The 15,538-nt window shown below is 39.2% G+C and overlaps 2 protein-coding genes and 1 long non-coding RNA gene across 4 annotated transcripts in view; 2 read left to right on the top strand and 1 right to left on the bottom strand.

Moving 5' to 3' along the window:
• Nucleotides 1-11,842, top strand: part of LOC128778323 (uncharacterized) — a 48,025-nt gene extending 36,183 nt beyond the window's left edge. The window contains exon 2 of the long non-coding RNA XR_008423900.1: nucleotides 11,680-11,842. This is a non-coding gene — a long non-coding RNA (uncharacterized LOC128778323). The remainder of the gene's footprint in view (nucleotides 1-11,679) is intronic.
• Nucleotides 2,889-4,875, bottom strand: IL5 (interleukin 5). Its single transcript, XM_019422052.2, has 4 exons — nucleotides 4,714-4,875; nucleotides 4,479-4,511; nucleotides 3,482-3,610; nucleotides 2,889-3,374 (listed from the first exon to the last, which is right to left on the bottom strand). Exons 1-4 carry the CDS (start codon nucleotides 4,855-4,857, stop codon nucleotides 3,276-3,278), a joined length of 405 nt encoding a protein of 134 aa, XP_019277597.1. The 5' UTR covers nucleotides 4,858-4,875; the 3' UTR covers nucleotides 2,889-3,275.
• Nucleotides 11,843-14,158: 2,316 nt separating the features above from the next.
• RAD50 (RAD50 double strand break repair protein) overlaps nucleotides 14,159-15,538 on the top strand; it is a 93,872-nt gene continuing 92,492 nt past the window's right edge. Inside the window, exon 1 of one of the 2 annotated variants that reach the window (XM_019422047.2) lies at nucleotides 14,159-14,602. In XM_019422047.2, the coding sequence (XP_019277592.1) occupies nucleotides 14,474-14,602 (129 nt within the window). In that variant the 5' untranslated portion in view covers nucleotides 14,159-14,473. The remainder of the gene's footprint in view (nucleotides 14,603-15,538) is intronic. The other variant, XM_019422049.2, reaches the window with a different exon arrangement.

Here is a 15,538-nt window from a genome sequence, read left to right as displayed (position 1 = left end):
GAGTAAGACTAGCACTTCCCACAAAATGTTTTCCACATGGAGCATCTCTTCATAGAACATGTGTCCTTCAAAACAATGCTTTTCTACTCATATTTATGTAGAAAAAAGTATATATTTATGTCCCCTAAACTTGATGCATTTTTTAGAAAAGTCGTGGTGGGGAGCTCAACAGAGAAAGTCTTTACTTTCTCTCCACATATAATTGGCACCATATCAAGGTTCACAGAAGCCAACTGGAAAAGGTTCTGAAGGTTGACCAGGGAGGCATGTAATGTGTTATACAGACAGCGCAGCTATGTTAATGGTTTAGTGGGCAGGACACAGTGTTTTAAATATGTTACCACAATTTATGAAATAACTAAATACATGAAATAACTTTATAAATATTTTGCAGTCTGACATGTTAGCTTGTTCCTTGTCTTCAGACATTTTACTGTGTTTTGTGTTTTAGAAAATTGGTTGACTTTGGATTGAGACATAATGGGCTAAAATATTTTCCTTTTAAAATAATGGGAATGAGGCCCCTGACTAGTGTTTTCCTGCAAATAATGTTAAGTGAAAGATGCCTGTATTTCTATATGGCAGGTTTTAGAGGGGGCAGATGTTTGGCCTGTGAAGGAATCTAGACGTGAGAGAAGTGAGCCTGACTGATACATACACAGAGATGTATCAAGTGTATCAGAGGGTTTTATGCCCAGTAATGACATGGGGACATGAATGTACTCTATTGACAGCGCTGACTCGACAGGCATGAAGTAGGGAGCTGGCCTCTCAGCTAGACTCAGCCAGCACCTTCCCTGAGGCTGTGGGGGATGCAACAGTGGAATAGGAGAGACATTTCAGGGTGGAATGGTGGATGGAAGGACACAGTGGTTTTCTGGAGTCATCCAGAAAGGTGATGGGGAAGTAGTTGTGGTTATATTTGCCAAAATAGGGAACCTCAGAGGAAGAGGGGAAAGAGAGACGAGGAAGAGAAGCAGTGGTAGATCTCAGAGGATATGAGTGATGGCAAAGGGTGAGTTTGCTTTTGGACACATTATGTTGAGGTGTTCTTTGGGAAGGTTGTTCTGTGTCCCTCCAAAACCCAGCCTAATAGTTCACACTGCCTACTCTCAGTGGAGAGTGACAGTGACATCACTAAGGTAGAGTGAAAATGGATGCTCTGTTGTTGCAATAAGCTTTTGAGAGGAAAAGCAAGGCTCAGAAAAGTATTCCTATAACCTGGAGGCTGCCAAATCCCTCTCCTCCGATGCCTGGGTTCTGGAGCACCGTAGTAGTCAGGCTCAGGTGAGGGGGCAGTTGATGTGACTCATAGGAACCCCATTCCCTCTGGCCAGGGGCCGTCAGGAAGACTTTCCTTCTACAGGAAAGGTAGAATCACCTTGAGGATCATAGTTTCTGCCTTAAAAACCCTTGGTACATCTAAGTCCTATTTGGGTTGGTTGCAGACAGTGCTGATTGCTTTTAGCTTCTCCGAGCCCTGGTGGATTGATAAGAGTTCATTTGTGGGATTTCAGCTAGGCTGGTTCCAGTCTTAAATCCACCTTCACTGTATTGGACCTTGATAAAGTGGGAAAATAACTGTTGTTTTTTGTTTTGTTTTGTTTTGTTTTGTTTTGTTTTGTTTTGTTTTTTGAGAGAGAGACAGACTATAACTCTATAAGGATGGGGAATTTTGTCTGCTTTATTCATCAATGGATCCTCATCCCTAAAGTGGTCCTGGACCAGATGGGAGCTCAATAAATATTTGCCGAATTGAATTAAATTGACATTCAGTCTCTTCGCAAATTGAGTTTCCTGTTTCCTGTTAGTTTCTAGAGCAGTCAGCGTGGTGCTGTGCTGACCCATCTTTCTCCTCATCGACTCGACTCCAGCTCTCAGGGCTTGGTGAACACACTAGTTGGGGGTCTGGGCCACAGCCGAGTGCTAATCTGACTGTTCCAGCCGCTCTCTGGTGCCCAGAAACAGTAAGAAAGTTTGCTTCACATGAAGAGCCGAGTGTGACACATACAATCTGTGCAGATAACACCCGGGGTAATGACACCCATCTGTAAGGAGCTCCAGCAACATGCCAGCAACTGTATACCAGCACGCAGTGTAGATCCTGTGATCAGTAAAATGAAGGAGCCAATGGCATAGTTGAATATTCTTATTGGATCTCTCTGCCAGTTCTATGTCAGTTTTAAAATATATTTTAAAGAACATATTTTCTGGATCCTTGAGAAATTTCCTCAAGCAGAAGTACCTTTGGTTATGGTACTGACAGTCGTAAGCAGGCAGACTAGACTGCTGTTGCTCTACCCCGGGGAATCCAGGACGACGGGCCCTTCTAGAACCCAGTCCTCTGAATATAACTGCCTCCCAGCATCTCGCCCCCTTTTGTTATGCCAGGTCAGGTGAAGAAGACCTCTCCCAGGCCACAGTGCTCTGGGTTCCATCAAGAGGGTTTCTCCCTCTTTCCCTAAACGGGCAGTGGGATTGGTCCACCAAATTCTCACCAGCTGGGAATAAATGTAGTTACAGATTTTTACACTACCCTCCTCCCAGGGAAATCCTTCAAAGTCATTTTAATTTTATGGCTGAAGGTCTATTCATCCATTCATTCATTCATTCATCACATACCATTTAACCTGCACCATCCTAGGTTCTGGTGTAACATGGCAAGGAAACCATGCTCAGCCCAAGCCTATGTCCCCGCTGCTCACATCCCCACATGACCTGCTGGATCTCTTCCATCTGTGGTATGCTTAGCAAACCCACAACTTCCATCATCAGGGAGATGGGAATGCTCAACCAACACAGATGCAGACCGTCCTTCCACACGCAGCATGTTTCCACACAGATTGCGCCCACTTCAAGAGTAGGACAGAGACCAGCAACAAATTGAATCAGTTGTTTATTTTTGTTTTATTGGAACACAGCCCAACCTGAAATAAATATTGATTTATGAAATTCTCAATCATTTCATACATAAATATTAAGTTAATAGACATTTTACAGAATGTTGTGTTAAATAAGATTAAAGTACATATTTATTTTGCCTAGAGCACACTGGAGGAAAAGACTTCGATGATTCTGATATCTGAAATATATCTCAAATATTTTATTTTTATCCTTTCTGCCTATGTGAGGCAGCAAAGTAGCAGTATGCCTGAAAAATTCCTTTGCATCTGAAGTTTAATTACAGTGACCCTTGGTTGGGCCTCATTCTCATTGCAAAAAATAACATTCTTCTTCTCCTCCAGAATCTTTCACTGCAATAAGCCAGTTTCATCTCAACTTTCCATTGTCCACTCAGTGTTTATTACACCAAGAAACACTTGCAGGTAGTCTAGGAACTTTTTTACTCTCCATCTTTCTCCTCCACACTTTTTCTGTGAAAAGAACAGACAATGGGTATTGTAGGAAACTGTCAATTCTTATAAAAACAGGCATAGCCAGACAAATATACTTAAGTTTCCACCAAATGTCTTTAACTTACTTTTTGGAGGTCTATGTGTTCTTTTATTAAAGACAAGTTTCGGAAAAGCTTGTCCACAGCATCCCCCGGTACAGTGCGATTCTTTAATGTGTCTATACCCTGAAAGACTTCTTCAATGCACAGTTGGTGCTAAATGAGGGAGATTTTAAAAGTATAAATAACCAAAACAAGGTATAAAAATTCTGTCCAAAAAAGTTAGACTTTGTTGCGTGGGGTTTACATGAGTTCCCTTCTCCCACACGTTTATTTTTCACTTGTTCCTTTTCCAGGAAACCACCTCATACAGAGCTATAATTTTCATACGTAAAAGAAGTTTATGTAATTTCTGAGGAGGGTTACAAATGATATAAATTAAACACTTCACCAAAAATAAAGTGCTTATGAAGTATATAATGCAGCTACATTACTGAGCTCACATCAAAATTTCCTTTGATAGTTCTAGCCAGTAATTTTATTCTGTTTAGAGTAATGATATCACATGTTTAACATTTCAATATGACCATGACATACTTCAAATGCATACAATTTTATTAGAGTTAAAATCGTTTAAATATGTGGAAATGACTATTGATATAGGACAGTCAGTGTATATTTTAATGTCTACTGACCATAATTCTAAAAATATAACCTTAAGTTGACTAGTACTCTCAGAAAGACATAGAAGCAAGGAAAGCAAAAGATAGAAGTGAATGGAGACGAGGAGGCACCTCTCACTCAATGTGGAATTCTTCTGGTAAGAACGCCTGACATGAGGCTCTTTGAGATGGGGAACTGACAACATCAAAAACGGCCTGATCCAATTGCTTAATGGATTCTACTTAATATTGTAGAGTCATTCCTAACGCCATTCCTAATGTTCATAAGCACATACACTGGCATCCACACACATAAAAACAAAATAGATAAAATTAAACTGTTCCAACGATAACTAATGCTTTATAGTCACAATAGGAAACTTAGTCATGCAATCGTTTTATCAAATCATAATTTAACTTACATTGTTATGTTCAGGAGTAGGAATCATCAGGTTCTGAAAAGGAAAGGAAATACATTCATTTTTAACATATTATAAGGTTCATAACTTGTAATAAAATGCTTGCCAGTAACATGGTTACCAATGATATATTACCAACACTCATAATTTCATTATTAATAACAGGTCTTTAGAAGTTAGCCAACACAAGTGATTACCCATGCATTTTAAAGACCGTAGGAATCAAAAAGAAAATTACCCCGTCGCCTATCAGTAGAGTTCGATGAGTGGAGAGCAGTGCCAAGGTCTCTGCCACCAGCCTATTCATGGGACTTTGTACAGCAATGGCAGAAACATAGGCAGCCCCAAGAGCTAGCAAACTCAAATGCAGAAGCATTCTCATGGCTCTCAAATGCTCAGTGTTTGCCTTGGGCAAAGAAAGTGCATAGTACAAGATTGCATCCTCAACCAATTTATTCTCTGTCTTTGAGGAAATGAATAATTTCTAACAATCAGATAGGGAATGCCTAACAATGGCATATCGTGAAACTAAATGTTTCCAATGCCTTGTTTCTTAAAAATAATTTTACTTTTATCTTTTAATAATAATAAAAATCCCTATTTTCCCCCTTTAAAAACATTTTCTATTACAAAGAAAATCTTTGGGTGATACATCATTGCCCCACATTTGCATTTCTTAAAATCAGAAGATTCAATTTCCTCTTAAAAGATGTGTGTAAAAAAAGGTATAATGTACACCATTGAGTTTAATGCCAAAATTGTAAATATTGGGAATATGTTTTTCAGGTTGACTAAATTCCATCACCATTGTTACTAGACTGGTCTGTCTTAAAAGGAACTCAAAATACTGGTGGAAAAATGGTAATTAGAGCTGAGACTGTCAAAACTTAGCAGGTTCAGGTTCACTGGAGTCTAAGTTAGGATTCTTTCTGTTGCCAGAGACCAAAAACCTAACCCAAACTGGTTGAACCTAAAAGGGAATTTATTAGATCATACAACCAAATGGTCCAGGGTAGAGGCTCCTTTATATCTAGCTTGCCTCTGTGATCTTTCATTGGCTCCCTTCTTGGGCAGCTCTCCCACTGTGGTCCCAAGATGATGTCAAATCTCCTGGATCTGTATGTATCCTGTTCCTGAGCATCAGGAGAAACCAAACTGTGCCTTTCTGACTGCTCAATCAAAAGTCCTAGAATTCAGCTTCCTTGTGACAAAGGATCACAGGTTCACCCTTGAACTGTGGTTAGGGATATGGATATACTGATTGGCTTTCCCTGTAGCTAGAAGCAGTCTTCACCCCACCCAAATCACTAACTGGCTGTGCAAATTAGTGAAATGCACAAGGTGTAACACAACAAAGGTGGTGAGGCTACAGTAAACTGCAGCATGCAGGACCTTTCTAAAGGCAGCAGGTCTATTCAGCTTCAACTGATTGTTGCCATGCAACACCCTTGGACTTCTGTTGCTAGATCATTCCATTTTTTTAAGAAGTCAGAAACCCTAATTATTATTTATAACCTGTTGCTTTTTAAGTGCTGGCAATTCATATTTTAAAAATCTGTATTGAGGGGCACCTGGGTGACTCAGTCAGTTAAGTGTCTGACTCTTGAATTTGGCTCAGGTCATGATCCCACGGTCATGAAATCCAGCCCTGTGTCAGGCTCTGCGCTGAGTGTGGAGCCTGCTTGGGATTCTCTCTCTTCCTCTTTCTCTCTGATCCTCCCCCACTCATCCTCTCTCTCTCTCTCTCTCTCTCTCCCCCCCTTCAAAACAAACAAACAAACAAACAAACAAACAAACATTAAGGGGCACCTGGGTGGCTCAGTTGTTTGAGCACCTGACTTTGGCTCAGATCATGATCTCACAGTTCCTGAGTCAAGCCCCACACCAGGCTCACTGCTGTCAGTGCAGAGCCTACTTTGGATCCTCTGTCCCTCCCTCTCTGCCCCTCCTCTGCTCGCATGCACTCTCTCTCTCAAAAATAAATGCACATTTAAAAAATAAAAAAACTGTATAGAGTACCATTGTGCAACCTCTGATTTACAGTATAACTGTGGGTCTAGTTGGAGGGCTTGTTATTAAAAAAAATTCTCCTATTCAAAATAATATTTCTCCTACAAATATTGTATTATTGTAAAATATACATAGCATAAAATTTAACATCTTACCCAAGATTAAGTGTACAATTCATTAGTGTTAAGGACATTCACAATGTTGTGCAGTCCATCTTCAAAACACCTTTTATCTTGCAAAACTGAAACTCTACACCCATTAAACAACAGGTCCCCATTTCCTCTCTCCCCAGCTCCTGGCAACCATGCTTCTATTTTGTATCTCTACTAATTAGACTATTCTAGATAACTCATATAAGGGGAATAATATGGCATTTGTCTTTTTGTGACTGGCTTATTTCACTTAACATAGTATTGTCAAGATTCTTCCACATTGTGGCGTTTGACAGAATCTCCTTCCTTTTTTAGAGCAGAGTAATATTCCATCGTATAAATTTATCATTATATATGTATATGTATATATATATACATATATATATATATGTATATATATATATATAGTCTACATATATATATATGTAGACTATGGATATGTGGGTTGCTTGCATCCCTTGGCTGTTGTAAATAATGCTACCATGAACATGGGTGTACAAAATTATATTTCTTAAAATGCTGTCACAAGGCGTTAATTTTTCCTCAGTGACATTGATGTCCCAAACCTGACTTCAAACTCTCTCATAGCAAAGATTATAAAATAATGTGTTTGAAAGACCTTTATTAATGTAGAACTCCCTACAAAAGTTAATTATTTTAATGTTCTGTGCAGGAGGAGAGTTCCAAGTAATTTTTGTTGATATTCCACCTTCACAGAAGTGGAGCATAGTCCCCCTGAAGTGTGGGACACATGGTGACTTCATTTTAAAGAATATATTATGGGAAGGAGATTATAAGAAGAGTAACTTTGAAATGGAGAAACCTGGTAAACCTCAACCAGGTGACCAGGGTCAACGTTAACAGTGATAAGTCACGTTAATAGAATCTACCCTTAATGTGATGTGATGAGAATGGCATTTTATCTCTGGTCTTCCTCCTCAAATCCCATAACCTCTATGTAACTGTGAGGAAAACATCATACATATCCAAATTGAAATGGAAAATACCTGACCAATGCTCCTTAAAATTGTCAAGGTCATCAAAAAGAAGCAATGTCTGAGAAACTGTCACAGGAGTCCAAGGAGTCCAACCATGGTGACTAAATGTAATATGGTATCCTGGGTGAAATCCCGGAACAGAAAAAGGACAGTAGGTAAAACTAAGGAAACTCCAAAAAACAGTGGAATCTAGTAAGGTGCCAATGTTGGTTCCTCAGTTATGACAAATGTACTATAGTAATGTGGACAATAGAGAAAACTGGGTGCAGGGTCTATATAACATTGCTGCAACTTTTCTGCAAGTCCAAAACTATTTAAAATAAAAAGTTTATTAAAAATAACATTGCATGGGTACTTGGGTGGCTCAGTTAAGCGTCCGACTTTGGGTCAGGTCATGATCTTAAGGTTCATGAGTTGGAGCCCCACTTCGGGCTCTGTGCTGACAGCTCAGAGCCTGGAGCCTGCTTTGGATTCTGTGTCTCCCTCTCTTGCTGCCCCTCCCCTGCTTACTCTCTCCCTCTCTCTCTCTCAAAAATAAACATTAAAAAAAATAACATTGCAAGTTGAAAAAAGTTAATGATTTTTTCTATTATTATTAAAAATACTTTGCATCCTATAAATGTGCACTTGGGACGTTTTTACTGGACTGTGAGCTCCTTGAGGATAAAGATTTTATTTAATTGATCTCTTTGCCCTCAAGGATTCGCCTATTATTGTAGACACTCAAAAAAAAAAAAAACTGAATGAAGAAGCAGGCACGTGGTGGTGTTAGTTGAACAAATTAACAAGAATATTATGGAAATTCAAGGAGTCCATTTTCTGAGGCTGGGACTCTGACATAATGGGCTCTGACAAAATGGGAAGACTCCTAGGGAAAAAAAGCAAAACTTCAAGGCTCTGCTATAGACATCACGTCATTGTGAATGACTATGGCATTTTAAAAAACCCCACATTATTTTAGAAGAATAGAAAATAAGCAACCAGTGCTTGGAATTTTTAAGAATTATCAGTAATTATGTAAAAGGACTTTGAATAGTGTTGAAAAGTTGTATTCATGGGTAACATCCAAATTTTTGCTGTAAAATCTTTATCTCTATTAGTGGCTTCCAAATTGGCAACCTGCTTTTTAAAAAAAACCTGGTAATTGTGGTTTTTACTAACTATGTAGTCATTTAAGGTCAAATGACTTTTCTATGAACTGATTCTAATCAATCAACTGGGCATGATGCCACACATTTTTTGTGGTGACTAAATGTGAAATGATAGCATCTCTTTTTTTTTTTTGACCATATTCTAACCTCCATGCTTTCAATCCCCAAATATATCTTTAAAATAATTATTTTATTGAATAAATAACATTATAGGAAGAGAAACACAGAACTTCATCAACATAGCAATTCTCAGTATTTTGATGACCTCTTCTAATCTTTACTGATACATAGATAGCTTTACAAAGTTGTGATCAATGAATATGTGACACTTGTGTTTATCTTTTTTGCTTATTGATACCTCCCTTTCATGTATCTACTTATTATCTTCAAGGTTACCTGCTAATAGATGAAATTGATATCTACAGTTTACTTCCCCATTGGATCGTGTCTAGTCTTCCAGGACTAAAAAAAATGCTACTAGAAAGCTCTGTGTATAATTTTAAAAAATATTTCCTTGTCATAAGAAACTTGTGTGACCATTTTTATAGCTCATGTTACATTTCATGAGATCACACCTGTGAAAATAGTCAATGCACAAAAAATAAATCCCTTGTATTTTTAGTGTTTTATAACTGACAAAGCACTTTCACAAAAATAACGTTGTTTAATCCTGATATCAGCACTGTGGGATAGATTTCTTTCCTTGATAGAGTTTAATAGTTTTGTTGATGTAATGAGCAAAATGAACCTCCATGAAAGGTGTGATGCAAGAAGAGGGGGTAATCAAACAGATTGATAAATATGTTGGTAAACCTAAATAAATAATGCTTGTTAAAAATAACTTATTTATGGGATTTCAAGACAATGAGGAATAAAAATACTAAACAATGATAATGTGGGAGATGGAGTGATCAGTCGGTGCATTTCACTGTTCTTGTACTGTTTAGAAGTTTTCTAAAGATCTTAACGTTACAGTTTATTTATTTATTTATTTAGAGAGAAAGAGAGAGAAAGAGAGTGAGAAAGAAGGAGGAAGTGGGGGAGGGGAAGTGAGAGAGAGAATACCAAGCAGGGTCAGCACTGTCAGTGTGGAGCCCGGTGTGGGACTTGAACTCACAAACCGTGAGATCATGACCTGAGCTGAAATCAAGAGTCAGACACTTAACGTACTGCACCACCCAGGCGCCCCCTAGAGATATTAACTTCAGACTTCAAAATAGGTATGTGAAAAATTTAAGAGTAACCACTAAAAGAACAGGAATAGAATGTACAGCTTCCAAACCAGTAGAATAAGAACAAGAGCATAAAAAAAGCTCAATCAATCCAGAAACCAGAAAAGGAGAAAAAGAAGCAAAGAAAAAGCACAGAAAGAGGTATGAGAAATATATCTAAATTTTTCAGGAATCACAATAATTGAAAATAGATTAAACTCATCTATTAAAAGGTAGATAGTATAAAATTATACTAAAAATCGTCTATCAGCTATTTTTAGGAGACATACTTCATGCAAAATGACATTAAAAGGTTGAAATATGAGAGAGACATATTCTTGGGGAAACACTAATCAAAAGAAAGCTAATGTATCAAAATATCAATAGCAGAAAAAGAATTTATGTCAGAAAGTACTATAAGGAAAGAGATTCAGGGGCGCCTGGGTGGCTCAGTCGGTTAAGTGTCCCACTTCAGCTCAGGTCATGATCTCGCGGTCTGTGAGTTCGAGCCCCGCGTCGGGCTCTGTGCTGACAGCTCAGAGCCTGTAGCCTGTTTCAGATTCTGTGTCTCCCTCTCTCTCTGGCCCTCCCCCGTTCATGCTCTGTCTCTCTCTGTCTCAAAAATAAAATAAACGTTAAAAAAAAATTTTTTTTAAAAAAAGAAAGGAAAGAGATTCACTAATAAGTATAAAATAGTATCTCATAATCGTTTTATTTTTCATCTCATCAATTATGATACAAGCAAAATAAAACATTCTTCAGTAATAACTTACTGAGAAATAAGAACTTGACACTTTTGCCTTTTCAGTTCTTTTCATTTTAGAGATTAATCTTTTTTATTGCAAACCATTTCCACCCCTTTCCTAGGATTGTTTTCTTAGTTTTATAGTTTCCTACTGTTACAAAGTTGAATTTTTTTGTAATGGAATCTGGCTACTTTGTCCTATCAATTTCTTCAGCTTGCTATTCTTCCCTGAAGTGTCTTTAAGTAAACTACAGGAAGCAACACACTCCATCATTAACTCCCATATGCACCTCAAAAAAGAATCATTTTCTTACATAGCAAGATACTTTCACATCTAATATAATGAAATGAACAATAATAAAAACTTGGTATTTAATTTCCAGACTACATTCAAATTTCCCTATGTATTCCCCAAATTCTCTTCACATCTCTGTGTGCTAACCGTGATCCAACCCAAGACCATGTGTTGCTTTTTTTTTTTTAAAGTCTCTTAGAATCTATAGCAGTCCTTTTTTTTTTTTCTAATTTCTTTAATGTTTATTTATTTTAGAGAGAGTGAGACAGAGCATGAGTGGGGGGGGGGGAGAGAGAGAGAGAGAGAGAGAGAGAGAGAGAGAGAGAAGGTCTGAAGCAGGCTCAAGACCCCCAGCTGTCAGCACCAAGCCTGCTGTGGGGCTTGAATTCCCGAACCATGAGATCATGACCTGAGCCAAAGTCAGACGCTTAACCAACTGAGCCACCCAGGAGCCCCAGCAGTCCGTGTTTTAATGACACTGATCTGAGTTCCTGGGCCAGCGTCTTTTAACATACTGCATCTTCCATATTTCCCTTTTCCATCCTTGTGGTATTACTAGCTTAATCCTTATTTCCTGTGAATTGGAAGTTAAATCTAAAGATGTGATTAGATTAAAATTATTATTATTTTTTTTTCAAGTAGGCTTCATGCCCAGCACAGAGACCAATGCGGGGCTTGAACTCAAGACCCTGAGATCAAGACCTGCCCTGAGATGAAGCCCTGAGATCAAGACCTGAGCTGAGATCAACAGTCAGACGCTCAACAGATTGAGCTATCCAGACGCCCCTCAAGTTAATTTTTTTAACATTTATTTATTTTTGAGACAGAGAGAGAGAGAGCATGAACGGGGTGGGTCAGAGAGAGAGGGAGACACAGAATCCGAAACAGGCTCCAGGCTCTGAGCTGTCAGCACAGAGCCCGATGCGGGGCTCGAACTCACTGGTCGCGAGATCGTGACCTGAGCTGAAGTCGGATACCCAGCCGACTGAGCCACCCAGGCGCCCCACAAGTTAATTTTTTTAAACCAAACTGCATGTGAGATCATGTTGGGTACTTTGTGCTAAGATCACAGTGGAATATAGTCAATAATGTACTAGGGTTGTATGGCAACAGATGGTAGCTACACTTGTGGTGAGCATAGCATATAGTATAAATTTGTTGAATCACTATGTTGTACACCTGAACTAATGTAACAGTGTATTAGCAATACTTAAAAAAAAAAAAAAGATCACAGCAGGAGACATATAAAGTCTGGTAATTTTATTGCTGTTAATTCCTGGTAATTTCATTGCCAATCATTGCTAATTTCCTATGTTACTTTGAGTCATAAAATTTTCCTTTAAAAGTGGCGGTGGGGCACCTGGCTGACTCAGTCAGTAGAGCATGTGACCCTTGATCTCACTGAATTGTGAATTTGAACCCCATGTGTGGTGTAGAGATTGCTTAAAAATAAAAAATATTTTTAAAAAATAAAAAATAAATAAAAGTGGGGTAATTACATGTTGGGGCTTTACTTTTATTGCTGCCTGAAAAAAAAGATCTTCATCACTTGAAACTTACAGAGTGATAAGTAAAATAAGATACAGGTTTGCTTTTTTCTTCCTACTGATATTCAAATATCCGAGCAATGCAAATGGTGGTAGTGGGGAAAAAAATGGTCTTGGTGGTTACACAACTATTTACTTTTTTCAAAAGTCATAAACTGTACTCCGGAAAAGGAAGAATTTTAGTGTATGTAAATTTTGCTTAAATAAACTGTAAAAATAGGCTCTAATCTTTATTCATCTTTAAAATTACATTTAGTTACATAAAGCATTACTGTATAATTTCAATCTGTTGTGTTCCATTAGTAACTTAAAATATGTATTATGATAACTAAGGCTTTCATGTTTCTTAGTACAGCAAGAGACTACTTACTGGATTTCCTCACTTGCATCCTTTCATGTGAATTTTTTAGTTTATGTATTAAGTTCTGTAATGATTGTCTTGGGATTGTGTGATTGGAGGGCATTTCCTACATTTTTCTAGTTCAATAATCCAAAGTTTTTGTTCTGTTAACGTCTTCCATTATTGTTTTGCAATTTCTAATTTTTCCTATAGGCCCTTGCATAGGATATCCCTCCATTAACTTGGGTTCCAAACAGCAACATTCATTTTTGAGTAATTTCTTTCCCTTATTTTGAACTTTTTTATCATACAAAGATTAAAATTTAACATACAATAAGCTGTACATACTTTATACAACTTGATGACTTTGGAGATAAGTATACACCAGTGAAACCATCACCATAACCAATGCTAATGGTATATCCATTACCTCCAAAAGTTTCCTCCCACCCTCCTTATTGTTAACTTTTTTTGTGTGATAAGAACACTTATCACAAGATCTACCCTCTCAGCAAATTTTATAGTGTTGTTATATAGTATTGTTAACTAATGGCACTATGGTACAGCATCTTGCATAACTCAATCTCTTATAAAGGTGTCTATTTTTCTGTCCGTACTTATAGGAGTGGATTTTTTTTCACATATTTGCATACCGTTTTGTAGTTTTGTAACATCATTCAGCTTTTGGTCTACAACAGTTCTCAAACTTTTGGTCTTTAACACCTCTCTACACTCTTAAAAATTACTGAGGACCCCAAAGAGGTTTTACATGTGAGAACTATCAACACCTAATTGGAAATTAAAATTGAGGGGTTTTTTAAAGCATAATACTATACAATCACACATTCTATCACCCATCACTGCGATGGCGTCACCACACGTCACGTATATTAAGGCGCGAAAGATCATGAAAAAGGCAAATAACGTGTTAATATTATTGGAAAATGGTTTCGACATTAGAGGACACCGCACTTCTTTCCATTCCAGGCGTCCCGCGATCACATTCTGATAACCACCGTTTGTCACAAGTGTTGGTCGTCCTCAGGGTTAGAGCTTCTCAAGGCTGCCCGGCACCCAGCAAAATTCGGCATTACGCGCCCACGGGACAGAAAACCGGGTACGCAAACCACTCGACAGGAACTACTTCCGGAAACTAGAGCTGCGCACGCACCGCGAGGCTCCGACTTCCCGGCATGCCCCTGGCCTGTGGCGTAAATGCACGCTGGTCGTGGCGGCCCACGTGATCCGCGGGGCGGCCGCGGCGGGAATCTGTGAGTGCGCAGTAGTAGGGGGTTCCTGGGTCTGTGGTGTGTGTCTGCCGTGCCTAGCCCCGGCCCGGCCCCCACCTCCGCTCTCGCTTGTCAAGCGGGAAGGAAGCCGGTGTGGGAGGAGGAGTTCAGCCGGAGCCTTCGCTCCTACCTGGAGCCTCCCGGCCGGGAGACTCGCGAGTCCTCACGGCCCATCGCTCGCTCTGCAGCCGCGGCACCGCTAAATCCTGGTGCGCCGGGGCTCTAGGCGATTGGTGTTGAGAAAAGAAACATTTGCAGACATGTCCCGGATTGAAAAGATGAGCATTCTGGGTGTGCGGAGTTTTGGAATAGAGGACAAAGATAAGCAAATTATCACTTTTTTCAGCCCCCTCACAATTTTGGTTGGACCCAATGGGGCGGGGAAGACGGTAAGTTCTCAGTAGCAGCCTTCAGTTTACGGGTCGCTACTTCTTGAGAATCTGGAGGATAAAGTGTTTGGAGAGCTCAGAACAATAAGGACCAGAGGCCAGGCGTTCCTGGGGCTCCGCTCTTGGTGCCCGAGGAAAGGCTTGGTGGGCCTCTGGGTGGAGCCCCTGCCGCTGGGCGTGGCCTAGTGTGGCCTTCTGGCCCCAGCGACCTTAGGAGGGGACCTGACTCAGTCTCATAAGGGTATCCAGGCTCGGGTGGACAAGGTTTATTTGAGAGTCCCAGAAGACCGGGAGCGCTCAGCGACCTTACATTCTTACATGAAGCCTTTTTGTCTGCGTTGATTTTTTTTTTTTTTTTTAACACTCCCCTTGCTCCCCAAACATACCATTCACTTCCTGACAGTTGATCCATTATAGAATTTCCTACACAAGTTATAAAATATGATAAACATAGGGCTTTCTGAGAAGAGTTTCTAAGTATAGACTGAAGTCTAAGCATAATAAATGGGAAATGAGAAAATGAAACCAATACCGTGAGGCCTAGTTTAGTTGAAAAACTATGTTGTTAGGATGCCCTTACCTAGTCAAAATAAAAAATTGGAGCATGTACTTTGACTTTTTAAGGCCCAGAGAGTATTTAGAAATTTGAGATGGACCCTGGAGTGACATGCAATTATGGGGGAAAAGTACAGCCTGTAAGGGTGGCTTGAGAAAAAGCAGGGCATTCTAACAGAGAAGACTAAATTAAAAAGCACACAGAAAGAGGTCAGGTTTAGAGTTGAACATTGAATGCCATACTCTTGTCTACTTTTGTTTATGTGAAAATGTTACTATTTATAGAATGCCTGTTGTGTCCCTACTGTTGTGGCTCTACTTTTGTAAGGGAGCCTAAGGTTTATGAGCACAAGCTGTCTGAATACAGATATTTTGCTTCAC

This window comes from Panthera pardus, unplaced genomic scaffold (genome assembly GCF_024362965.1).
Source record: "Panthera pardus isolate Hobbes unplaced genomic scaffold, ASM2436296v1 HiC_scaffold_2, whole genome shotgun sequence".
Lineage (NCBI taxonomy): Eukaryota > Metazoa > Chordata > Mammalia > Carnivora > Felidae > Panthera > Panthera pardus.
Note: the sequence above shows the minus strand (reverse complement) of the source record. Positions and strands in the feature narration are given on the sequence as shown.